At 35.6% G+C, this 27,725-nt stretch overlaps 4 protein-coding genes across 14 annotated transcripts in view; 1 reads left to right on the forward strand and 3 right to left on the reverse strand.

Moving 5' to 3' along the window:
- Positions 1-7,913, reverse strand: part of Camta (Calmodulin-binding transcription activator) — a 158,589-nt gene extending 150,676 nt beyond the window's left edge. For 5 of the 6 annotated variants that reach the window (XM_087356193.1, XM_087356194.1, XM_087356195.1 and 2 more), the window contains exon 1: positions 7,830-7,913. The gene's annotated coding sequence lies outside the window, so the exon portion shown is untranslated. The remainder of the gene's footprint in view (positions 1-7,829) is intronic. The other variant, XM_087356201.1, reaches the window with a different exon arrangement.
- Positions 7,914-9,673: 1,760 nt separating this feature from the next.
- AP-2mu (adaptor protein complex 2, mu subunit) lies at positions 9,674-15,600 on the reverse strand. 3 transcript variants are annotated; one of them, XM_022058146.2, is made up of 8 exons: positions 15,491-15,600; positions 14,755-14,963; positions 13,962-14,124; positions 12,968-13,186; positions 12,341-12,611; positions 11,664-11,897; positions 10,712-10,823; positions 9,674-10,137 (listed from the first exon to the last, which is right to left on the reverse strand). In XM_022058146.2, the coding sequence occupies exons 2-8, from the start codon at positions 14,929-14,931 to the stop codon at positions 10,003-10,005; spliced, it is 1,311 nt and encodes a 436-aa protein (XP_021913838.1). In that variant the 5' UTR covers positions 14,932-14,963; positions 15,491-15,600; the 3' UTR covers positions 9,674-10,002. The 3 variants fall into 3 exon arrangements, with proteins under 3 accessions (XP_021913838.1, XP_021913836.1, XP_021913837.1); XM_022058144.2 differs by lacking the exon at positions 15,491-15,600 and adding an exon at positions 15,293-15,435; XM_022058145.2 differs by lacking the exon at positions 15,491-15,600 and adding an exon at positions 15,287-15,422.
- A 39-nt stretch (positions 15,601-15,639) lies between these two features.
- On the forward strand, positions 15,640-18,623 carry Pex14 (peroxisomal biogenesis factor 14). 3 transcript variants are annotated; one of them, XM_022058147.2, is made up of 5 exons: positions 15,640-15,812; positions 16,244-16,396; positions 16,577-16,735; positions 16,904-17,121; positions 18,008-18,623. In XM_022058147.2, the coding sequence occupies exons 1-5, from the start codon at positions 15,750-15,752 to the stop codon at positions 18,225-18,227; spliced, it is 813 nt and encodes a 270-aa protein (XP_021913839.1). In that variant the 5' UTR covers positions 15,640-15,749; the 3' UTR covers positions 18,228-18,623. The 3 variants fall into 3 exon arrangements, with proteins under 3 accessions (XP_021913839.1, XP_021913840.1, XP_087212861.1); XM_022058148.2 differs by having other exon boundaries at positions 16,580-16,735; XM_087356735.1 differs by lacking the exon at positions 16,577-16,735.
- On the reverse strand, positions 18,511-27,399 carry Dd (CTD nuclear envelope phosphatase 1-like protein dullard). 2 transcript variants are annotated; one of them, XM_022058150.2, is made up of 6 exons: positions 27,155-27,399; positions 25,365-25,431; positions 23,614-23,804; positions 22,978-23,206; positions 21,395-21,558; positions 18,511-20,629 (listed from the first exon to the last, which is right to left on the reverse strand). In XM_022058150.2, exons 1-5 carry the CDS (start codon positions 27,242-27,244, stop codon positions 21,413-21,415), a joined length of 723 nt encoding a protein of 240 aa, XP_021913842.1. In that variant the 5' UTR covers positions 27,245-27,399; the 3' UTR covers positions 18,511-20,629; positions 21,395-21,412. The 2 variants fall into 2 exon arrangements, with proteins under 2 accessions (XP_021913842.1, XP_021913841.1); XM_022058149.2 differs by having other exon boundaries at positions 27,146-27,399.
- Between the last annotated feature and the right edge of the window lie 326 nt (positions 27,400-27,725).

The raw sequence follows: 27,725 nt of genomic DNA on the forward strand, positions 1-27,725 counted from the left end.
AAATTGACGTAAGCCATTCCAACCAATCCAGAGCCAGTTCAATCAAATCAAAATAACCGAAAATTATTTCTTAAGCTTCATTTCAATACTGACTGCGTCTTCCCCTTAAAACTCTGCTACATTTCTTGTTTATCCATTTCAGCTCATCATCTTCACTTCTCCAACAACTAACAGAAAAATTGCCCGTTTCTTGAATATGATTTAAAGTGGCGACTTGAAGACATGATGGTGTTAGGGCTCGTGGGATCGAATCCCGGCCGGAATGAACTTCCGTCCGTGTCTCTGTAGCGGAACATCAACGATACGCCGAGTCGACACGACAGGAATCGACTCTTGAATCAAAACAGACCGAGAAAGACAAGGCGATGAATAAAATAATTCAAAACACGAGAACATGACCGTCTTATCTCCACAGCTGGATACCACGTAGGTATCATGCAAGCAGCTGACCCGGCCTGCAGACTGGAAAGAAAATTACTTTCCAAGGCTCCACTCGTCGTACGAGGCACAAGGTGTCCCGGAGATCCGGGGGTGCGGTGGGGGGGGGGGGGTGTAATTTGGCAGGTTATCCCCGTGCGAGAACATAAGCCCCAGGGGCGGGAGCGAAAATCGTGCCAAATGGGCGTTACGTCGACCACACTCAGAACACGAGCCTTCGGCAACTAACAGCGAAGTATGTCAACCACTTTTGTGATATTGCGCAAGTCCAAGTTTCCTTTCTTAAACGTTCTTCTCCGTTAGCCTAAGCGAAGAACACCCTATCGGCCAGCGTCCGCTGCATTCGATGCCATTGGTGACAACTTTGTTTCCATGCTGAAGTCCTCGACCGTACTGTGGCGTAAAGGAGACATTTGTACCTTTAGTGTACACCTTAAAGTATATATTTTTTTAATCTTATTAATTAAAATACATTACTACTTACTTTAAATTAACACGATTAAATTTTTTAATAATTATTTTTACAAAATATTATCCAATTTCTGAAAACGTTCATTCAGAGAAGGTAAGAAATACTAAAAACGTACATGAACATCTGCAAATTACGGAAAGAAAAGCTCCTTAAAACACTTTTGAATTAAACAGACTTGCATTACGAGGTCAGGGCAGCAGGAGCAGACGGGCAACTACAAGAACTGGTACATACTGCACGTTCCGAATGTTCTGGTTAGAAACTGCCTTCAACCAGAGAGAGATCTTCAGCTTACAAAAACTACAGCACATGTCTGTGAAACCTTTAAGAAGGGAGGGGCCTAACAACGGTTCTGAAGTACTCTGAGGTAGGCCTAACCCTCAAAAGATCGAAAATTTAACACAGCCACACAGCTACTGGAAGGAAGATGCTACTAAATTAGAAAGGTTTCTCTAAACTATGGCCGGCACATAACTAACTAAATCCAGACTGTCTAATGACACTGACGATTTAAATCGAAATTGGGAACCCCCCCCCGGTGTGTCTGTCCGTCATTCATTTTTCTTTCATTTTAGCAAACAGACTTGTTTAAAAACTCCATCCTCACAAGGATTTAAACAATTTAATAATTTATCATAACAAAAAATCAGAGGTATATTCTCAAAATATCTGTATATTTTCCTCCTAAAAATTGCCAAAAATGGTGTTACTTCCCGTACAATTTCTATTCGCTAATGGATAGAATGCAATAGAGCTCGTTCCTCGCCAATAAACCAGCTCGCATTTTAAAATAGGCACTAGAATACACTAATAGAACAGGTTCGCGTGAAAGATGATGAGCGTCTTACAATTTAAACTTGTTTCTAGACTGGGAAAATTATAATCTGATTTGCAGCACGAGCAATGCACGATACCCACGTTAAAGTGCGATGTAACTTTAAGCTGCATGTTAGAAATTGGAGCCTGTAAGATACTTTACATTAATTAAAATACCACAGACAATAATAGTGACGTTGCGCGGTGAAGCGATGCCTTTAGTCAGGTAATGTCATAGAACATGAGCTCATTTATGATATCAAATTACATTCTCAGTGTCAGAGTAATGCGTTTTACACTTTTCAAGGCTTACAGCTTCAGTAATTAATACTATACGTACTGCAATTAACTGTGTTTATTTATAGCATGCAGCCACACAAACTGAAGACTTCAAATTGCATAATGATTAATTAATTATCGTTATCAATCCAATTTATTGCGCGCGGTCGCCATGCTGGTAGGCCTTTTTCCACTTTTCTCCTACAAAAATACCGTGGCATATTTTTCACGCTGGCCTTGTAATCCTGGGGTCTCGGGTTCGATTCCCGGCGGTGCCCGAATTTATAACTTGTGTTGGGCAAGGCCGTGGTCTAGGCAACACGGAGTTTTCCTCCGGGGGCTTCCCCGGTTTCTCCGTGGCATCCCAACAATTACTCCATTCACACACAGAAGAAGGCAATGGCAAACCACTTCTGGATCATCTGCCAAGAACGTATATGAACAGGTCCCAGTCCGAGAAAAGGATTGAAGGATCCTGTTCATATGGACCTGTCATCAGACAGAACACTAAATAAAATAAATAATAAAACACGAAGACACCAAACCGAATGTTTTGAAGGAGTAGTTAGTACTCCTACTTGTGTTCCAGAGGTCTTTGCTACAAATCCTTACCGAGGATGTTCGTGGTTTTCCTTCGGTACTCCAAGCAAATGCGTGAAGAGACTCAATCAATGTTTATAATGGCAGAAATACAAATAACAGACACAATTTCCGCTGTGCACTTCAGATGGTACTAGCATAATATCGATATCTTAGACTGAATCGAAACCCGCCCATGCAGAATGTTAAGTATTGTTGCTCAAGGAGACATGTGGTCAATAGTACGACAGTTTAACTTTCAGCACGCCACTGCTAGAATCGATCCCACCTCAAAACACGGCAGGTTCGCGCTGACCATGACCCTTCCCTCCCATACACCCAGTTACCCAGTTCTCAGACATTATTTCGCGTTACATCGCGTGCAGACCGAATGCAAATCGTAATTTGGACGATTTCCATCCAAATTATAAGACCTGATTCTCTCACGATGATTTCTTTTCATATACTAGTTTCACCAAACAACGTCACGTAGTCTGAGCTACTGAAAAAATAAACCATAAATAAATATTTTCAACATTTTAGAAATTTTGAACAGCGGGCCCATTCCTGTTCCGTATTCTGGAGGTCCCGGATTCGAATATCGGTTAGAAAACCGCTAAGTTGTCGAATATTTTTAATCCCACTCGAAAATACTGAAATACTGCTTTAAAATATATTTTATCACCTTGCAGCGGTATATTTCTCAGTCTATGGATTATGTTGAGACCACCAAGAACTGCAATGTATTCATCCACTCCCGAGCATAATAATTATCTAAACCACAACAGATTCAAACTGCATTTCACACGCCAACTACAATTTTCACATAATTCGAGCCTTCAAAAGTCTGTAATTCTTAAAACATAAGTTAGTCATACAAAATCAGAAAATAGTTTCATTTCCACATAAAATTTCACATGTCCATCTCCAAATGTTCACTAGTTATTGTCATCAATCCGAAAACTACATATAAAAATCGCGGACCCGCCATGTTGTTTTACATTCTACAAGAACAAATCATCCTGACTGATGCTGATGGGACGGTCACATGTTCTTCAACGATGAGATCGTCTACTTTTATATAAAAAAAGTAAATTATGCTAAAATAGGCTATATTTTGAGCGCGTCTTCAAACACTCAATAGCCCATCTAGTCACACCGGTATAAAATAAGAAGAAATCTTGACTGCCATCTTTCGAGCATCTCCTAAACATTACGAATCATACAATCACATGCATCAAATTTTGCCAAAGACTCGCCAAAACGGCCACGGAAACCTATGAAATGCTAAAGCAAGCATTTGGGGAGTCCGCAATGGGTCGTGCACAAACGTTTGTGTGGCATTCACGTTTTAAAAATGGCCGAACCTCTGTCGATGATGACGAGGGTTCTGGACGACCATCTTCGAGCACAACGCCCGAAAATGTTACGAAGATTCGGCAGGCCATTCACGAAGATCGACGTCGTACCATCAACGACTTGTGCGACATTGTTGGGATAGGCTATGGGACCTGTCAGCTGATTCTAAACGAAGAACTCCACATGCGACGCATCCTGTCTGAGGACCAGAAGCAGAATCGACTTCTCGTTTGTCAGGAGCTCAAAGATCTTGCAAGAATCGACCCCAACTTCCTTTCTAAGCTCCGTGTGACTTCTTCCTCTTCCCAAAGATGAAAATTCAGCTAAAGGGAAGGAGATTTGAGACGATAGAAGAGATTCAGGCAGAATCGCAGATGGTGCTTGACAGGCTGACAAAGAAAGATTTCCAGGGATGCTTCCAGGCTTGGCAGCGGCGCTGGGATCGTTCTGTTCACTCCCAGGGGAACTACTTCGAGGGTGATGGATGAATTTAATACCTGAGATAAGTGTACGGGTTTTTATACGCGCAGTCTTGAAACTTTCCGATCGCACCTCGTACATCGGAACCCGCATTTCTTCAATTCAGTTGACGTCTTACGGGACCTCTCACTTCAACAAGCTGCTACATTTTAATTTGTTAACAGGATCAATCGAATGTTTTTCTCCAGCGCATTTTTCTATATCTTTCTAACATGTCTTCTGTACCATTTCATTGCTTTCATAAAGAAAAAACAACTTTCTTTGCCCTACGAAATATTATTCACTGCTTACTTTACCTTCTGGTACTATTTCACGTTATGTACCTCACGGTTCTGACGACATTGATTCGAAATCACTCCTCCGCTTTGAGAGAAAATACAGCGTACGTGGCGACTGGGACAGTTTCCATTAGCGGCAGAAGTCAGCTTGTCACCTCATTTCGTTAAATGTCATTTCAGCGGGAAAAGTGGGGCAAAGACCAGATCGGCTGCTCAGAGACTTTGAAGGCACGTCAGATTTTGAGACTGCACGCCTTATACGACATTCAAACTGAGTTAATTACCTAAAAATCCGAGCAACTGCTTGCAGAAGTAATGGGCTAATGTCTCAAATCCAAGAGAAACTTTTAAAATGGCCGGCGCGTCTGCTCTACGACCTTGCGGTGGGAAAACTGACATCCATTTTAATGTGAACGGACAGTACCGACTGTGATGGTGTGATGGAATTACTGGCCGCCTGCCACTTCCCTGTAGCCGGATCTGACAAGCTGACAATGGCTGTCACTACCAATCGTTTCCGGTTTAAAGACGCGTAACTTGGTTGAGGTTATGTGGGAGCAAATTAGTTGATACCTTCAGTTAATCGGTCACGGCTACGAGGTTAATAGTACACAGTTTATATTTTCAGAACGTTGCCTTTACGTTCAAACGAGGTGTCCGTGTCGGGCTACTATGCTAACATTTCGGACGTTTCGTTAATACCTGAGAAAAATATTCTTCTTCTTAAATAAATCTGTTCTTACAACTGCACTGCCCCACAGAAAAGAGTCCTTCTTAAAACGCTATTGTGGCTAAACTGATTGAGAACTTCCGAACAATTATGGAGACAGAAGGGTCGTTAGCTTGTCCACAATAGTCCACACCCTCACACCACACAGTTCATCCTATCTACGCCCAGGACAAAACCTTTCCCAAGTGACGTCTTGCATTGAGGTATTCCAACCTAAATTCTGTATGTATTTCTCTGTGTTTGTAAATTCTCTCGCCAGATTCAACAGATGTTAATTCCAATAGTTTTAATTACCAAACAGACGCCTAAACATCCGTCCAACAATACGTCGACATTCAAACAACAAAACATCAAGTACTTGACAGCGAGATTATTTGTAAAATAGTCTTTCTTACAACAAGGGGGGTGAACGATGAATACAAATTTCGCCTAGAAACTTTGTGTAATCAAATGGAAACTCCTGTCTAACATTTTATGGCGAACCGAATGAATTTACTACAGAACTGCTGAGGGCAGGCAGGCCACTGCTCCTGGCATTTGTCGGCTATTAAAAGCCAAGGTTTGTTGTACAGACAAAGATGTTAAAAATACTACAAACTTTTATATTAAGATGCCTGTGTTCTGATTCGAGATTTAACGACAGAAGCACATCTTTTGTAACTCTTGTAAGGTATGAAGAACACATGAACACATTCATATTAAAGGCGATTAGAGCAAACTCTACTGACAAGTGAACAATCAGTTAATAAATATACAAAGATGCACTTGGAATATTTTCTATTCCATATACAGAATCATGTAGTAATTTACAGTGCTGGACGCCATATTCACGTGAACGTGGAGGAAACAAAAATGCCCACGTGGAATTCCATTTGCTTGACAAATATGATAGCATGCCCCTAACTAGCTCCGTCCTGAGCATATGAGAGCCATAAAACTCAAGGTCAGGCAAGTCAAATTCGCGACTCTCACAAACGACGGTTGTCTGCGCAGGAAAAAGTACCAGCAGATATTTTGTGAGGGGAAAAGTGCTGAAAACATTACACAGTCATTGAAAACGGTTGACACGTGTCAAATTGCCTACTAGTATTGTTACTACGAGGCAGATTTCGTTCATATTTATGCAACGCGGATCTCAATTTACTTTTAAACCATTGATTTCAAATACTGGTTAATGGCGTATCTCTATTTCTCCCAGGGAAGGCTTAGGCTGATATATATATATATATATATATATATATATATATATATATATACATTCATATGGTAAATATTACACCAAAAATCATAAACACAAACATATGTGCCTTTGGTAGAAGTTTCTTGCATTTTTAAACAATCCTAAATCGAACTGCAACAAGAAATAACTTTCACTTCCGCATAAGATAAAACGATGAAGTATGACTAAATTAAAATTCTACCTTCTTACAACAAAGATTACAGAATTTCTTATGGCACACAATTCGAAATAATTAATTTGAAACAATTAAATAAACGCTGCATATGCTAACACGCCTATATTTAACAAAAATAGTGAGGAGGGTTTTCTCCTACCCCCCAAACAACTATCTCCGCAATTACATAATAAAACAATGAACATTTAGGTTCACCACTCACACTCTCTCTCTCTAGAATGCAAACACAGCTGACGCCTATCGGTGACACGCTATTTTATTGCTGAATACTTGCTACATTGTGAAATATCCTACCCCACCCTGTGACGTTCTACATTTGCATTTATTTAAGAAAACTTACTTAATAAAATTAGGATAATTAATTAACAGTGAGGATCTATACTTTCAGCTCCATAATTATTTTCAACTCTGTAACATGATAAATAACGTGTTTCGATTTAAAAATGGGTCTGTAAATTTTTACATGTAACAATTTCGGTACCTAAAATTCGTTGGGAAAAGGTTCATAAAAATATTAAGTTATTAACAACGCTATATAAAATCGTACAATTCTTGAATTCGCAAAAAATAATTAAGTACAATCGAAAGAAATGTAAGAAATGCACCAGTAAAAATGTTCTCCCTCCGACATGGAGCTCGAGAAGGAGGAGTGGCACACTTCTGACGTTCACGAAGTATTCGACGACACACCTGTGGCTGCTTATTTGTTACACTTATACGTCCACATATATTAACTAAGCACGATGTATGTACTTTCAGACATGTTACGTACATTCTACTTCAGCAAGTAATAATGTTTCAAATACATTTACCAATCTTGATAAAAGAATGACATTGCCTGCTGCCTGCTGACGACACAAGATCGAAACAACTCGTTGAAATCAATGGATTTTTTTAAAATTAGATATTACACACAGAATAAACACATGACCAGAATACACAGTACCTAATATTACATCAATTAAAATATCGTATTTACTTACGAAGTATCAATAAACTCCATCACGACAAACACACTAGCCTACAGAAATTCACTGCGTTACTTCCCATAATGCACCAGTAAGAGAACCCAACTTTGCAGAATTTAAACCGTGCATTAAATTTATCTTCTCACAACTAAATTCCAGCATGCGGCTTACTTAATATTGTTATTATATTTTACTAAATGAAATAGATCTACTTTATTTAATATCTCAACACCTCGACAATTTATGGTATCCTAAAACGAAGCCATAATTTAAACACTTCAGTTGTCATGCCTGTATAATGGAAGACATATTTCATTCTAGGCTAATAAAATCCCATTAGCCCCGATTCACGGAATCTGATGCCACACTCCATTCCAGCAATTAAAATTAATACGTATATTACTGACTACACGAATCAAAATTCTTGACGTAACAGTCGATACACATACTAAATAGAAAAACACTATGCGTTAAATGGGTTAAGCAGACAGCTTTTGTGGCGGGCAAATTCAAACAAAAGTGTTCCTTTCACTTCATCTCAAACCTTAAATAGCAGAATTAACACAAAAAGTTTCAAAAAAAGTCTCTTAGTTTTAAGTTCAGCGTCAATTTTGCTGTGAACTAAAGGTGTCCTTCTATGCTCTATGTAGGCACATGGGGGTTTAGATCCTATTCATTCTTAACCTTAAGGCTAGTTAGGGGCAAGCGGTCAGCATCAGGCCCCGGCTATGACTTCCTGGATACATACACCCAAACCTGGAAGCTGAGGCTAAGGGAAAAATTCTCTGACCCTGTCAGAGATCAACCACGACGTCTAGTTCACAGTCAGTCACTATATTGACTGAACTATCCAGACTCCTCGCATTTACTACACCACCCAAGTAATACATGCATATACACAATTACAGATTTCTGGGTTGTGACACTACAATTTTGCAGGTTCATACCAGTTATTTGAAGGAACTTACCAGTTGCATCTTCACTTCCAACCTGAAGTCAGACACAAAACTATCAGTAATCAATTGCTATACTACAAAGCATCACAGCCTTCAAGATGATAGTCAATCCCTTCACAATTGTGGTAACCTCAATCTCAAGTGCATATATTATAATTATACATCATAAAAAAATCTTGATCTGAAAAACATGCTACATGCAAGCACTGATTGCTGAAAATAAACACAAAATATGGACTACACATTTTTGAAACCCAGGTCAAAAATACATATAAAAACTAGTAACATTTTACTGTGCCCCAAAATATGTCAATCCCCCCAAATACAGTGGAAAGGAAGGCGTAGAGATATTCTAAATCTTCAGATATGTTTTAAGTATTACAGTTTGACATGTTATGATCCAGTATCACACATGTTTAAGAGGAGACATCTCCACATTCAAACTTGCCATTGGAAATAAAATGTTCAGTGCTAAACACACAAACCATCAGCACTCAATAACTGTAATCCACAACTGCATTTCATTCTACATACACAATATTTCCAACAAACGTATATACCTGATTCCTAAGATTTAAAAATTAACCAGCAACCTTCAAGTTTCTTACACAATTTTATGAAATATTGCTGTGCTCATTCTAATCAGCACTAAAACTTTTCATTGTTATTAATGCAAAATCAACAGTCAGTAGTACTAAAATAATAAAGTAAATTAATTGTTTTCAAGGCTTTTGTCTCCTGTTACATTAGCAACACTTCTGTAATCACATTTTAATACATATGACATACTCTGTACATATTATGCATGTATATGTGTATGTACATACGTATGAACACACATAGGGTACATTTAGCCCACTGAAATCAGCTGAGGCACCAACAAACAGCAGAAATTCCAGACAATTAAACACATCATTATATATTTGACAAAGTATGCTACATTCATCACTTAGATACGTGTATGTGTAACTCCTTATTAACAATAAGACACATTTCATTTGATTATATCAACAATAACTCACATCAAAGCCACAGTAATATAGACTTGTATACATCCAAATAAAAAGAAAGGATTTACATTTAATCACTGAATACCTTCATAGAACATTTCATATCAATGCTTCTCTACAATTCACCTGGAAATGTTAATAGCAATGCTTACATAATTACTCACAGCATTTCTTACACCTCCTGCTCAGATCTATGCCTTAATTATATCAGTGCCTCTATAATTAACAACGTGTCTCATATAACCCACTGCGACCAATATATCTTACCCATTTAATAACATCATGATCTGAATAATTCAACTTTGGTTCAAACACCTTCAGGTACCGAACCTTAAATCCAGAAGGAGCAAAAGGTACCTGAAAAAGTAAATCAAGACAAAGTCATATACCTTCCTCACAAACTATAAAGTATTGCAAATATAAAGGTACAATGGGATTAGAAGAAACCCTTTCTAAAAACTCAAATATTATATTAGTATATATATCTCTCCGAGAATGATATACATATATTTAAATTGAGCAGAACATAAAAATAACATTTCCAGCGCATTCATATTTGGACTTTTCCTGTTCTACCTTATGGTAACGACATCTATTAATGATAAATGAAAAAGGGTGTTATGGCATCTGTTGGTGACAATTTGAAATATAAAGGTCATTTGATACACAGTAACAACTCTATTTCAATATTGGTCAAAATATTGGCAAATAGTACCAATGATCACACCTGATATTCCAATATATTGTTTTGAAGAACACCTGATATAGGAAAATTATGAAATATGTAATTCTTTTATAAAATGAACCTCCTTTCTAATCAGCATACAGTATCCTTGAATGACAATATACATTCTAATGTTTATCTAACAAAACATCAGGGCCTCACTGCTATCACACCTTCTAGATAACGACCGCCATAAAGTCACCCTACCTCAAAATTCATTGAAATCGGAGGACGAGTCCATTTCTTTTTGGTATCAGTTTCAAGAAGTTCTATCTCAGCAGACAACTGAGTTTCTTTCATACCAGCCATTCTCTTGATCCTGGAAGATAAATACTCATAATGTAAACCATTACTGCAGGTTACACAATCTATCAAATATACACAGCATCCGAATGTCGGAACATGCAGCAAGTTCTAGTTCTGTATAGTTCTACATATAAAGAATTATTCTACTGTAAAAATTAGCTCCCAAGTACTAATTTAAACATGTGCTTACCATTCTTAAGCTTAAATTAAGTCAAGGCGAAACAAATCTGAGGACGAGGGAATTGTAATACCAGGTTAAATTTATGGGGTACAGATTCACACAGTTCCATAAACCAACAGCTTCTCAAGGATTCCATTTAGTGAAGGTAATTACAATTACTACAACAAAGTATTTACAACAACAGAGAAGTGTGAAATTAGCCATTTTTTACAACACTCTTAGAACAAATGATATGGCAGAATTTTCAATCTTTCCTTTAGCTGTAAAGGTTAATACCACCTGTAAGGCCAAGGCTAAAGAAGGTTGTGCTGCTACTGAATATCAATGAATAAATTATTACCAGAAGAGAAAAATGATGCAGAAATATACTGTGTATGCAGTATCTATTTAAATATATAGTATTTGTATTTTATACCACTGTCCGTTTTTCTAAAAGCAAAATGTTAATGAAAAATTACAGTTCTCAAGACAAAATCAACATAACAAACGTACACGTAATATGTTATATATGTGCAAAGGATTTAATATTAATAACAACTTCCTTTATAACATTTTAGTCTCACCAAAATGGTCATTTCTTTGTCAGGGGCATCAGTATTGAAATAAATACTGTAATAAATGCTCCAATAATAAAGCTCCTATTTGTACAGACAAAATAATATATTTACTCACTTCCAGACAATAGCATTTTCTGATGCTTTATACTTTGCCTTTCCCTTCAGGCAAATCAACTGAACACCTGATGTGTTCAGAGGTGTTGGAATCTTCACTTCAATCTTCTGTCCCAGCAATGATGGTTTAAAATTTGACTTCAAAACAACCTTCACTTCCATTTTAGTGCGGCCAACTTCACGAACCAATGGAATAACACGGAAAGGCAAAGAGATGTCTTTAGTTGTTCGGTACCTGAGAATGAAAATTGTTTATATGTTGCAAAAAAAATATTCACAAAAATACTATTTTCCTATTGTCACCCTCACAATTCCTCAAAATTGAGAACATCTGATTTCAAAGCTAATGAGCAGCAATGATCCTAGCTGATCCCAACAAGAATACATGAGGTAATGCTTGCCAATATCCTTTCAAATAGAAAGGCTGTAATCCAAAAATCTGGATAAACAGTATCAATAGGAAAAACATTAAAATAAACGCTGTGCAAGGTCAGAGTACAATTTTAAATTGACACAACATTATCAGCACATGTTAAAAGCAGAGGCCAAAATAGAAGGACATCCAATAAGACTTCACTCTGATTCGACCGCATTATCAAATTGTTATTTTGTCAGAGAATTATGAAGGCTAAGACTTCAAACTGCGGATAAGCATAAAAAGAAAATAACACTAAATACCTCATTAGTTCAAACTCTCCATCAGGTGGGATAAAACTAATGGAGTGTTCAGTTTCAAACTTGGACAACTTCACACATTGATGGAATTGGCAGTCGTCAATCACTACAACTGGTTTTCCAGATCGAGCTGGGTCATCACTGCCCCCACTCAGACCCTTTCCTTTCGCTTCCATTACAATTTTGTCATTAATGCCAAATTTGCATTCTGGCATTCCAGAGAGGTAAGACTTCATTACAACCTTCCCAGCCACATGTGCTGACAGAACTTGGCCTAGAATAATATTGAAAATCATTACTTGCAAGTTTCTTTGAAGAAACAAAAATAATACTTGGATTTATATTGCAACATACTTATACAAAATTACAATAAACTTTCTTTTAACCTGCTCCTTGCTCTGAAATATACAAAGTTGGGTAGTCATATAAAAATGTGACAATCATACCAAGTTTCATGAAAAGCTGTTAATTGGTGCAAACGTTATTAGGAAAGATAGACACATGGCAGGATAACTGCCATATACTTATTTACCATCACAGAAAATATCTTTTTATGCTACTATTTACATTTGAAGGCGAATTTTTAATCACAAATCCAGACCTACTATCATAAACCTAAACATGTCTTACCTTGGGGAGACATAAGAAGATTGACATATTCCAACACATCAAGAAAAAGTTCATTACGCCTATACTTAATTCCTTCCCGCCGCCAGCCAATTTGTCCAGTAACTTGAGATGTGATTTGAGCTTGTTCCTCTTTTGTCTGGGATTTAATACCCTGTTGTGTAATAAATGTCTTCAAAACTCCTGTATCAGAATTCTGAGGATATCCAAAGTCCAAGATTTCTGTTCCCAAACAAATTCAAACACAAGTACAATGAAAAAATTCATAACACATCTGGACCAAACTGCATTTAATATTCTTACAGAAGTATTTTTGCAGTAGTCTTTCAAAAACATATATTTTGTGCCACTACTGCATAAATCACTTATCAAATGTTCTGAAGTAGTGATAAAAATGAGATGGGTAGGATAGACAGTGAGTAGTCGGCAATGAAGAGCTGGGATTGAAACAACATTGGTCGAGGCATGGCTCGTATAAGTAGCATATATCTATGGGAATATTCCTTCACTAATAATGTTATTATCAGTGTTTGTTTGAATACTCTATAAGTAAATTTTACAATTTTATACCAATTCTGCATAATGGTTTTGTACTGATGCAGTACTAACAATATGAACTGCAGTTTATTATATTTATACACTATATTGTTGTTTGTGTGTTGGAAGTAGGCCTATAACCATGTTTTATGCAAAAATGTTAAATTATGTTTTGTGATACAGTAGTAATAACAATGCACAGTCTGTTCTGTTGACAACCCATATTGTCCAGTAACTGTGAAGCAAGGCATTTTAGCTGGGCTTCTTGTGACCACTTTTCAATTGCTCCAAACACCAGGTTACCCATGTTTTGTAACCAAACAGTAAATTCAGTCTTCTTGTTTTATCAAAAGCACAGAATCTATGCTCTCATACATGACAGGTCTTATACAGCTGCAGCCTTATATGCAAGACACAAAAGTTGTCCATATTCTAAAGAACTTTCAAAATCATAACTTACCATCAAGAAGTTCATATATAAGAACAAAATTATTCTTAATATTCTCCTCAGAAATCTTCCCAAAATATGACTGCATGACATCAATAATTTTCAGAAGAAATTCGAACACCATTGCAGCATTCACATTTTGTTTTGTCACAGCAGCCAGCCAAATGTTTGCTCGCTGAAAGCAGGCAAGAAGCATCAAATCTTGTAACACTATAAACCTATGACACATCTCATAAACAATGTATTTTTCCACCGCTTTTATTGTATCGGTGGCATTATAATTAATTAACGTATTTTATCAATGTGCATTCTGGCAGTTCGTTGACAACCAACAGTAGTAAATAAAACCATACTGAACTAAATCTCCCTGTAATTAGTGACAATCTATTCAAGCCACTTTGGTATGTTGGGTCCCTTAGAAAGAGCTAGTCACTGTCACTGGAGGTCCAGTCGGTATCTCTCACCTGAAGACGGAGACAGAAGCAGCCTCCGAAACGTCGTGAATTTTAAAAAACAGACGATGAAAAAAGTCCTGACAACAAATAATTTTAAGAATAAAGAATTGAATTAGTTGTGTGGTAAACACATCAACCTGAACCCAGTCGAACTTCCACATAAATTCTCATATCAAATTGAATTTCTGAAGAGAAATGCATTAAGTGGCTTCAGAAGTGGACATGAATGAGTAGACATGCCCACCCCCAATCACAAGCAAGAATTATACTGAAATTGTAGAACATAATATTCATTAATTCTGTTAATGGCTAAGGATCTAATACAAATAAGGCACAGTGAAATAACGTACCTTGATATGGAAAAATGAAGTTCTTGCAATGTTTGTGACAGGAGAGCGAACTTGCTGACGAGCATGAATAACATTTACACGAAATGCATCAACAGCATTTCGACCAATGTCATCTCGATATACCCTTGATATTAAAACTTCTCCCTTATGATTATACACAAATAGCCCACCAATCATGATGATGGGTTAGTTGTCTCTCGTGTTACTGTCTGCAAAAATTCAGAAAAAAATACAAATTCCACACAGCAGATCTCTACTTGAAAATCTAACTGGTACTCAGCTAGTCAATAAATTCCAGTACAGTAAACTGCTTTTTTTATATTTACTAAGTTTAGTGTTTGGCATATGAAGTTTATGTCTGTATCTTGTATTGAGGCTACAAGAGTTTGTTTGAAATTTTTCTATGTTGCCCAATACAAATGATAATTATGAGGATGAATTCCTTGGCTAATGGAAGAATACGAATTTATTAAATAATACCATACACTTTTTGCGGTCTGTAAAAACTTATATCTACGAAGTTACATAATACCTTCACCTTCTTCCTATTAATATTAATTACGAAAAAAGTCAGGACACAAATATACACAGCTGTTTGAATCTGACATCCGGCATAACAGCATTATCCGCCTCCACCCACAAACATGGCTTCTCTCGTTTTCGATAATTTCCAGAGAGTGTTAAATCCCATTTATTACGCGGTTTATTTTAAAAATATATATAAAGTACAACTCACCTCTTAAAAATAATGTTGCTTTATTTTGAGTTATACTATCTATATCACATGCAGTAATGTTAAATTATGGTCATATGACTAGAGATATAGATACTTGCCATATATCGATCATATTATCTATGGTCATAGATAACCATACATTTGGTACACATGCTCAGTATAGGGCACAATAAAAGCAGAAGAATGAGAAGTATTAAATGCTCCCAGTTAATGGTTGTAGTACTTCTAAGAAATTGTGATCGAGTTTTCAAGAATAATCATGGCTGAAAATGACACTTCTGGAAATGCAGAGAAACAGTTACCTAAGCCAAGAGAAGACCTTGTACGCTAAATTATTTATTATTTAATGGAATATTGGTATCCAGAAGTAATTTACTTCATGGGCTATGGGGTGCTGTGGTCAACATAATGTATATTTTGGGGGTTGAGGGCGCAGAGTTAACAACTAATCATCTTCGACTGCCGATGTTATTTTTGGAATGACACTACCAGGCTTCCTTAACCTTCTTGGCGTGAATAACTTTAGGTTTGAACTTGCAGCAAATTTAATCCTTTTCCCACTGACCATGAATATACTTCAGAAAAACCCCATTTCCCTTTTACATTCTGGCCAAGTACTTAGGTAATATATTTCATACTGACAATCCTTGTGCTCTTTAATGGTATATCATATCATGTTTTGATTCTGGATAGGCCAGAATAACATTAACAAGTTCATGTAATAACAATTGAATCAAATTAATTTAATTGCAGATAGGAACAGCTGTGAAATTTTTACAAAATCCCAATGTCCAGAAAAGTTCTTTGACACATCAGCAGGCATTTTTGAAGAAAAAGGGGCTCACAGATGAAGAAGTACAAATTGCTTGTGAACGTGCAGGCTGTGTTGGAAGGCAAAGCAGTAATGTATGTATTTTCATGTCTATCCTTCAATTGTTGTAAGGTTCCTTCTAAATTCATGACACAAATCGGAAGACACATTCTGTAAACCTAGCAAAGCGTAATTACAGAACAGCATTGGCTTTGTGCAAGTCCTTCCTGCATCAAAATTGATAAACTGTAAATGATGTAACATCCTTCTTTCAGCAGTTACAGACAGTGCTTCAACATACACCTGTACCTGTGACATCTCTTCCTCCACCTTATGTGTTGCACCATCAGTCTGTTTGGTCCAAGTTTCGAGACACATTAAACACAATTGCGGTCATAGGAGGCATTGCATATGGAATATATTGGTTTTACAAGGTATGCTGTTCATGCCATATACAGATATGCCATTTTGAAAAGGTAGAGATGGTACAGTGCCAGAGTTTACATTGGTGTATTTTTCACATTTTTATTAGTATTATAAAGGCAATGAGAACTGTTAAGTTCTTTGAATGAAAGCAGTTATGTGATTGTATATGCTTTCAGAAATTTGTAGAACCATTCTTATTTGGTGTAAAAGAGAAAAAGAAGTCTATTGAAGATTCAATATCAGAAATGAATGAAGGACTAAATAAGGTTCATGTAAACCTCGAGAGAATCTGTGATCAACAGCAACAGCAGCCTGAACAGAGCGCTTCCATGTCTAAACAAATCCAGGAGTTGAAAGGAGAAATAGCAACAGTCAAAGGACTTCTACTTAGCAGGTTAATGACTAATTAGTGACTTTGCATGGTGGGTGAGATAAATGTTGACAGTTTATCTTAAGTCTAATGAAAATACACATAACCCTATGGAGCAGTTTGTCTTAATTCTTCTCAAGATATCGAGTATACTAATGAATCTATTGGCATTAACAATTTCTTTAGTTCTATCTCCTAGTCATTTTCTACAATATGAGGTGAGTAAATACATGAATTAAACCTTTGACATTAAGAACAAAACAAGGTGAGTAGAGAAATACTGATATATAATATGAAGCTTTCACAGTGGCAGTCGTTGATAAAATACTCCTTCAGCTCATGTAAAATTATGTCCTGAACAAGTGTCACCATTTTTTGACAAAGGAACAACATACTGTTTCAAAAGACACTGAAGACAAATGATATTAAGTAGCAATTGAAACTTGTTAAGTTACATATCCTGGTATGTGGCATCCTTGGCAGTGCTTTATCAGACCTCATATAATTATTAATCCATGCACATGAATAAATCCAGATTAATTCTTGTCTTCTGCATAAAACCATTATTTTTTAAATGATACTAATGCAACCATATAAGAAAGGGTCTATTATGGGCCACTTTCTATGAATATTTTGTAGAGTCAAACACATTTAAATACAGGAAGATACGCAAGACCTAAAGACACTACTGTAAACTGTAGGAAAACAAAATCAAATAGTGTTCTTGGAAGTCTGAACTGTAAGCAGGCAAAAGCTATATCAAAATATTTGTGATGTGTTATGTTAACAGATTATAAGCAAACACCATAACAGCATGCATTGAATACTAACAAAGTGTCATATGAATTAATTTAAAAGAAAAATAACTAAAGGACAGAACACTGAGTGATTGAATATTTTCTTATTGCAGGCACCAATTCCCAGCCGCTACTTCTAGCAATCCACTGGTCCCTCCTTCCATCCCTGCATGGCAGCTGTCATCATCTCCCCAGGCAACTGATGGTGATGAAGGAGAACAAGGACAAAAAGAAGGTGACATGGAGGTGTGTACAAGTGGCTCGGGCTCCAGTGAAAATGAGGTTGTCATTAATACTGGTAGTGACAGCAGCCTTGAAATGATCAGGGAATAGAAGCAAAACAAGTACCAAACACTGAAATCCAGTGCAGTGCTTTTAATGGCTTCCATAGTATCAGCCACTAAGAATACTTAAATTTCAGGAATGGCATGACAGTAATTAGTGTTTCTGCATCTTAACTGATGCCAGTCAAAAAGAAGACATGACTGTTATGTGTGCATTTAATGTGATTATATGTGGACATGAAATTAATGTATTCTTTAATGAAGAATACAGACACTTGAAATCATCTGCTTTGTTTTCCCACTTATAACTTTGGAAATGAAGAAACAACACCTTCAAAAATTCTGCTTTATAAATTTGTACTGTGGTGTCATTTTGTTTTTCATTCTGTCTTTCCAGTGCATCACAACAATTATTATATTAAACATGATACACAAATGAAAAGAACACAGTCAACATTGTATAATTTGTTAGTTCTAGTTGAAATGAAGATGAGACAATATGAAATACATCTGTACATTTGTCAAACAATTACCACAACAAAGCTAGTCCAAATATGTACAGCGTGAATATCATCTTAACATTCCCTTTCTCGCTACACAGTTATTATGAAACATGATTTTTATGTCTAAAAGTAAAAGACTTGATCAATGATTTGTGGCAAATAGACATGGATTTGTGGTACTGCAACCCTGCTTTAGCAGTTGGCCTCTAAAATCTGTATGAACACACAAAATTATTAACAACATATAATCACCACATTTGTATATGGGGATGTTTTCAATCCTGTAACTCCGGAAGCATGTTATCCTTACAACAGCTCACTGCTGTACAAATTATCACTTTTATAAGACAGGAAACTTTCTTTAAAAAACAAATACATTAGTGCCTTAGAATAGAGAATAACACCAAATTAAATTATACTTCTCACTAAAGCAGCACTTGGGGTCTTGTACCACACTACAGTCAAGTTGTGGATGCCACATAACTCAATAAAATAAAATAAAATGTAGAGATCAAATAATGAAAATCACAACTTGGTTCAAAATGACATCCCAACCCTGCTAAGTGTTACAAGATCCTCCATACAGTGCAATGCCATAATTTCTCTTCTCTTAATAAAATCTGTATTCAATGATAAACCAAACATAAAAGTCAAAGAAGACTAGCATTTTATGTGTTGGTTTCTGGTTAACTTTCATTTTACTTTACAAGTAATATTATACAGAAAAATTCTGTACATGCACATAATATTAAAAAGAAACACAACACATATAAATTTACAGGACTTTACTTTTTTAATTTTGTTACCATTATGAACATCACAATTAGTTTACTTGTACTCAGAAAATTGATTATCTATTACTAACTGAACTAAAATGTTTTCTTCTTTCCCCAAAAGACAACAATTAATTTTACTATCATTATCCTGTTGAAGTGTATTTACAATAGTGATTCACTGGGGTGCCAAATAATACCTCAAACTTAACTAATACCTTGTTAAAATTCTGATTCAGTAAATCTTAACTGTTTCAGGTATTCGTAATGCAGTGCAAACAAACAGATACCACACTATCAAAAAGTCCTCTTATCTTTTCCCAAATTAAATTAATGGTAACACATGAACTAATGCATTGTGTACAAAACACATCTAATCCATGAAAAGTCGTAATTACACTTAAGTGGTTAAATTTAAATATGTAGCCTTTGGAGAATTCCAATTCATATTATTACACACTCTTTAATATGAAATTTCTCACCAAACAATGAGTGTTAAACCTAACTGACACCCCAGTAAATTCTCATAAATACATTGTTATACCAGTACACATCACTGAGTGCAAAAGGATAAGACTGCAGTTTTACTATATATTAAGTTTTATTAACAAGTAAATAAAAAAACTGCTGAGACTTGTGTTGTAACCAGTCCTAATGTAACTATGTTTTCTGATACAGAAAACAATAATTAGTTACTTCATAACTGAAATCTGAATACTTGAATTCTAACATAACATGTGCCAAGTGTAATAGGGCTACTTTGTGCCTGTCAACAGTCCTCCTCATTTGTCAATATGATTAGAAACTGAGAATCTGTCCTTAAGTTAATAAACATTATACTGTTCGAGGAAGGAATGGTGGATTCAAAACAAGATATTCACCATCAGCATCCACTCGTCAAACATTCGTACCATAGTTTTTCTAATATCAGGGTAAATCTCTTCCTTTAGGATCCTCTTCCTGCTCTTGACTTGTTTTTCTGACACAATAAACCTAAACTAATTTTTACTTATCCCAATGCACCTGGCTGTCAACTGTTCTTGTCATGATGTTCTGTATAACACATTTTGTTTCACTCAATTCTGTACACAATAACTCGGAAGTTAGGGTGAGGGGCAGAGCTAACAAATGACCAACTACAGTATTGGCTGAAGTTGTGTCCACACTATATGAACCTGTAATGAAAAAGTAATGTATAATTATTAATGCACTATTTTGTTCTCGCATCATGACAACCTCAAGAGATGGTCCAAAGAGTAGGATATTGTGTACTATTTAACTCAGTTAAAATTCCAGAGAATAGACAGGTAAGTGATTGGGCAAGTGGCTTCATGTCTTTAGTGGCATTTAAGGGAACTTCTGTGTAGTTCTTCATGACATCTAGGTTTTTACCTTATAAAATGACAAGAAAACTGCATAATGAGCAACTCCAAAATTTGTACGTCACCAAACTGAGGAGGATGAGATGGGTGTCACATGTAATGCACACGCCTATACCCTTACAACATATTATAAAACAAAATTAAATGTTGATGAGAATGAACAGCAGTGTGAATTGGAAGTGTTTTAGGCTCACTACAGATTACATTCATTCAAATTTTAATGCAGCCAAGATTTCTGGAAATTCCAAATTCAGCTACAATGTATTGCATATTTTAGACAGACATACTATTACAGCCATGATCAGTGTGAAAAGGAAATGTACTTTTCCAAAACAAACAACAACACTAAATGAAATTAAATGATCAGTAACTTGGAAATGCAAAGTAAATGTTTAAAATAATTAAAAATAACTTTATGATGAAACAAGCATCCTATACATTTATAAACAGAGTAGAGTAATACCTAAAGTTCTAGACCATTTAAACTTTTCAATACAGATTATAGGCATAACACATTTAAATTTCAAAATCAATGAGTTAATGTAAACATCTACTTACCCGTGGTGCCAAGCACTGCTACCAGAGTCGATGCAGATGAAGATTTCGACTTAAAACACTGCGAACATCTTGGGTAAAACGCAATGCATCTAACACTGGCAAAAGATTCAGCAGTGCTGTATCCATTGGATCACTGAACCATGACTTGATAGGGATGGCATTGTCTAAAGACAAGAATGAGACCATTAGAAAAAGCAGGTTCTTTTGTACCTTAATTAATTAAAATATTATAAACATAAGTATGGAATTATTAAATACTGTAAAATAACAATTACAGCACAGGAAAACAACTTTAATACAGTAATGAACTTTTTAAAAATTTTGTAAATGAAAATTTCATCATATAAATATTGAAATATACAAATACTCCTGATGAAGGGCAAACCATACAGGGTTGAGAGCAAAGATAAATTTGTATGCATAAAGTTATAACTGATGGCTTTAATCAATAATCTCACTAGACCATAAAGGTTTATTCAGCACTACATTACACAGTTCCCACATGCATTTTTTGCAAATTCTGAATGTAACAATACATACCATACCATACATAGACTATGTGATGGAAGTACTTCCATCAGTACTGTTCACATGATTAAGCAACAGACTGCAGGTGTTGTAGAAACATAAGCGTGTCTCTTCAGTTAAAGATTCATTCATTGCCTCTTACCCACTTATCTTTTTATTATCTATCACTCACTCTATGGTACAGGATATTTTTTTAAAAGTTGACTGTAAACTCAGTTTGTCAGAGAATAGCCCACTTTCTTGATCAAACCTGGAGGTTCAAAAAAAGCCAACCACTGGACCCTATCCTGAGCCAGCTGCTCCATCGATTCCTATTATTATTAATATATGAATGATCAAATTGCTTCCTAGTTTTCACCAAAATGCACAAAGATATATTTTAAACATTGTTTATTCCTTCTCTACCAATTCATCTGTTTATCAAAAAGTGACTGTTCAGAGAACAGCGTGGATTCAAATGGCCTAGACTTTCTATTGTAATCTTATCAATAAATACAATGTGTAGCCTATGAATGTCTCTTAATCTGGAAATTTTAAGGAAAAAGTATTCTCAAGCTCAAACATGACATCAGTTATCTTAACTTTGAAAGCTTTAGTTTAGTTTAGTTTCGTGCATTCTTAACATATTTTTAAGTACTGTAAATCAGTGCCAGTATAAAACAATGCAAGAAAACTCTGTAGCAGCATACCGGAAGACATGCATGTGGTCATGGGATTAAATCCCGCTTGCCAATGTCTTCCATTGATGCTGCTGCCATGTTGTTTGACATAAAAATCACATGTTTTAAAAAATTCATTTCCGTACATCATCAAATGATCCTAATGTAAGCAGCACTGGTGTCTATCCAACCTCAAACCTACCAACTGTAGGAAACTGAAAATTATGTTTTAGGGTAGACTCCAATTATATTTGGACCAAATTCAACCAAAATCCATTCAGCACTTCCTGAGTTGGATCACATGGAGAGACAGACAAGGTCAGCTCTATATCCATTCATTTTGTGCACTTCATACAAAGAACACATAATAATGTAAAATATCAAGTATCAACTTACCTGGATAAGCTCTGTATGCCCCTGGTGAATTATCCAGAATAAATATACTAGTAAGATCGCCACAAATTGCTGACAAGTCCTTGGTATAACTGCCCAAGTCTGGGGTGCAATGTTGCCTATAGTAGCGTCTCCTCAAAATTCCACGATTGTTGTCAAGTTTGTCTGCTACAGCTGCACCATAAATCTCCATGCTTGCCGTAAACACGACCAACTCATACCACTGTGACACCTAAAAAAATATGCAAGTACTTGTAAGATATCTGATTTATAATTTTTCTCTATATGGATTGAAGCATTTAAAGGGAAGTAATCACCCAAGTTCCTCCTGGAACTTTCTATTGAATTTTGTGAGCTCAAAGGAAAGTGCAAACAACTTTCAATAGACTGATGCATATTTTTGGACATTTTCCTTCATCTATTAGTACATTTCACAACTTTTGGAAGCTGACTCTGCTTCTATTATCAGGCAAAACTATACAACCTAATCAGTTAGGTCCACAGGATAAAACTAATCTCAATTCCCAAAACTATGTTGGAACTATTTTGTGGTAAGTAAAATCACTACTACCGCTCCAATTCTCAATGATTTCCCACTAACATTACTACAGCAACAGCACAAAAATCACTTGCTCTTACAATATCCAGGAAGAAATCCACATGTGGTCGTTTGTGCACAAAGAATCTGACTGGATGCCTGTCTATCGTGACTTTCAGAACAAAGTCGGGTGGTGTCCCTGGCTTCACTGTTTGTCGCACCACGCCATCATGATGTGAGTGGATCAATGTCTCGTCCAAATCTAAAACCAACACCTTACGCTTCACTATACCTGGGGAAGAAAAACAGAATTAAATCCACTACTCCTTTTTAGAAATATTAAAAACAAGAAACTAAAAACATACACTCTAGATGCAGATGGAAGTAAAAGCTATGGGAAATTAACAAGGATGAAAATAAAGACATAGTATTCAGAAACATGCAGTAAGCCAGGATACTTCATTGAACAGGCAGTTTGAAACTATACCACTGGTGGTATGCGAGCCAATGTTGAGTGGTACGCGGACTAAGTAAGAAAATCAAAAGATAATATAAACATAAATAAGTTTTCCCTGAATGCATCTGGTTAATGGTACATTTAATGTGTTAAATTAGAATTAGTGGTATGCCAGCGAAAAAGGCTGAGAACCCCTGTACTAGAGCAACATCAAATTTTTAAATAATGGTTCACTGTAAAAATATATCTAATTCTACAAATTTTGTGCCATCTTTTGTAATCTGGTGGAAAATATATGTACTTAAATAAAAATGTATTTTGATACACAAACTGCTGTTGCAATTGGCAGAAATGTCTGAAAGAACTATTCTGTTTTCCTGTTTTAGTAAGATTTCCCAAAACATAAGTTTACACAAATCCATTCACTAACCCCAGTCACAGGCATATGGATAATTTATATGTAACTTCCTCATAAAGCATTTCATAATGTCATTTTCTTCTTCAAAAAATGCCTAAAAATCATCACAAGAAAGTATCTGCATCAATCATTATCTTCAGGTGATAATGAACTAGATATGACCAAGAACAAATCTGATAATATTCATATATCAATATAAGATGCATAATGGCCTCTCTGCTAGGTTCATAAGATGTCAGGATTACTACTCTAATTTACAGGAGTAGTTACATATAAGCCTAAAATGACCTGAAAAACATGATTCTTATTTCATTTGTTTGTGGTTCACTGAATGACTGTCAGAAGCTCAAACAACTAACAATAAATGACATGATGATTAATAATGAATCACAAATTAAACATTAGGGTCATGGCTTGGTTTAAGAAAATATCCTGGCACATGCCTCAAGGAAAAGGAAAATAACAAAAAATCTCATCCAGGACAGCCAGTCTCCAGGCCAAAAGATGAACATGGGACCTCCTAGAAAGGAAGCCAGAGTACTGACCACTCAGGTTTGACAACATAATGAACAAACATACACAGCAGCACCTCATTTTCTGTCTGATTATGTACCTGGAAAGCATTATTCTAACTAAAAATATGCAAGCTAAAAACTATAATACCATAAGAAATAACTATATTTTACTTTAATGTATAGAGTCCTATATGCTATTGGTCTGTGGCTAGCTGGTTCTGCTCTCATATGCTAAAGCTATCATCACTCTCCTTACTCAAATTTCAGCTACTTCACTGTATTTCATTATGTAAGCCTTATCTCTAAGGCATACATAATACTGGAACTTATCTGGGTCACAAAATCACCCAGAAAATTAAAAAAACATGTACCCCAGCTACAAAGCTTTCATACTTTCACTGCCTATTATTAATAGTATATGAATTTCATACACAACATATAATAATTTAGACCAAAACTTACTAAGCCTATGTCTTGAAAGAGGTGACAAAGGAAAGATTTCATATTTTACTGGTTGATGCTGCACCACCTGTAATTAAAAAGAAAGAGCATTTAATTCTGAATAAAAGTCAGCAAATAATGGTTAACTAACACAATTACAATATCATGTAAACGCAAATTGGAACTTTACACCAATAACACAGATAGTAAACCCCACAGGTAAAGACCATTATGAAAGCATTACAAGATCCTTGGTAATATTACTGCATGTTCTTTGTACAATGTGAACAAAATAAACATATATAAAGCTAACATGTCTGCTCATATGTTACAATATGAGAACCACTGTACAGATTTTGATCAAATTTGGTATGAAAATGATGCCATTGAATGCCAACCCAACCTCATACCTTTTAATTTCCTACAATCAGTAAGAACAAGGTGGACTTGTAAACTTATGAGATGCCACTTAATACAGGATTCTGAAATTAATAATAATAATATACAACAAATTGAATTATTAGTGTCTTGCCTCAACAATAATAAAATAATAATAAATTCTAATAATAAAAGAATATGTAGTAATCACTATCAACTTAAGTACATTATCAGAGCAATCACTATAAGATTAATTGTTAATTCACTTGATCCAAACAACTGCCAAATGAATTGTGTTTGTATGTATCAATAAACATTCAAGATGCCATGGTGCAGCAAATGCGTGTAAAAACTCTGTATACTCAGGTATGGAGTGCACCTATCCAGTCTTCTTGAATAAGTCAAGCATCTACTAAAATAAATAACACCAAAACAAAAAAGTACCTGTCAGAACACAGTAAAATAGGAACTACTGAAATATGAACTTGAGATAAAATTAAATCAATAAACATTAATACTAAAACAAAAATTCCTGAATAACCATTAACATTATTCAACTAACATTTCCTAGTGGCTGTTGGAAATATCTTCTAAAATACCAACAATGACAGTGAATCATTAAGTCACATTTCATTTAAGATGCACCGATTTCAAAAACACTAAAATGTGAAAAAAGTGTCTTAAAATCAAGGAAATCTGGTAATTACAAGTCCAAACACAAACAATCTCAACTTATTCAAGGTAACTGATCATTGTGTCTTAACGAAACAGCAAAATACAATCATAACATTCTACCATAACAATGAAACTATGTTTATTAATCTGGCAATAGTGGAGATTCCTGCGCATATTACATAATCACACCTGTTTCACTTTTCATCTAAAAATACTGTTTGGAGGAGGGGGGCTTCCCATGATGTTGAGCATTGCTAGTGTTATTCAAAACTAACATTTCTGCTCACAAGTGTCTCAAGACCTAAAACAAAATGCCACCATAAATTCTGATATTTGCCAGCACATGGCCATTAGACAAGTGATACAGGTCAGAAATACCACAGTAAGTGACTTTACTATATCAAACTGAAATATTTTACGTATGTCTGAACTTCAAAATAAGTGTTGTCAATTCATGGTTACAGCATATATATTTTGTTTTCTTGACAAGAACCACAAAAAATGTAACTTGAAACTGACGATCTGGCAATTCCGACGAAAAAGACGACACACACTGACCCAAAAACCACACAGACTACTATTTTCTTAGTCAGGTATTGATGCTGTTAACAAGTTTAGAGATAACTCTGAATGTATCAAGTACAGTTCAAGATCAGTATACCCAAATGTTAATTCAATTTAACAGGCCATCAGTGTATTGTGTAACATATTTTACGGCGTCCCAATCAAACTGCGAATCAATTACTTACTGCTCTAACCTGCTTCTTCAACAAGAAACACACACAAGTCCAAACTCTTGATGCCAGTAATAAAAACGCACGAAGGCCCATTTGCAATTGCTTCAGCATTGGTAAAGTCTTTAATGAACGTCCTATTAAAGAATATAAAAACAATTCTAATACAGTGTCAGCTTCCCAAGAAAAACGTGAAGAAGCATCACATTTCTAATTGCACCAGAAAACCCCACAAGCCGCCATGATCGACCAATATCCTATACGCACCGTCTATGCGCATGTCAAAACAATGTTTCTGTACCATTTGACAGAGGGCAGCATCAAATAATCATAACACAACTGCCAAATATGAATGAGTATATATATTTTTTTAATAAATGAGGTAGATTTGTAACGGAAGAGATTTTTAAAATAGAAGTCAATTGACGTCTTCTTAAAAATTGGTTTAAATTGTATTGTTATTTGCTTAGACAAAAATTATGAGTGACTGTAAACTAAAACAATTCATTTATGAAAAGTTGGTTATGTCAGGATTTATTTGTTGACATGCTTATCATTCTGCAAAATGTTTGAATCAAATGACAGCTATTGAGAC

This window comes from Zootermopsis nevadensis, unplaced genomic scaffold, assembly GCF_977971745.1.
Source record: "Zootermopsis nevadensis isolate Lab colony 2312 unplaced genomic scaffold, Znev_1.0 Znev_ptg000002l, whole genome shotgun sequence".
NCBI lineage: Eukaryota > Metazoa > Arthropoda > Insecta > Blattodea > Termopsidae > Zootermopsis > Zootermopsis nevadensis.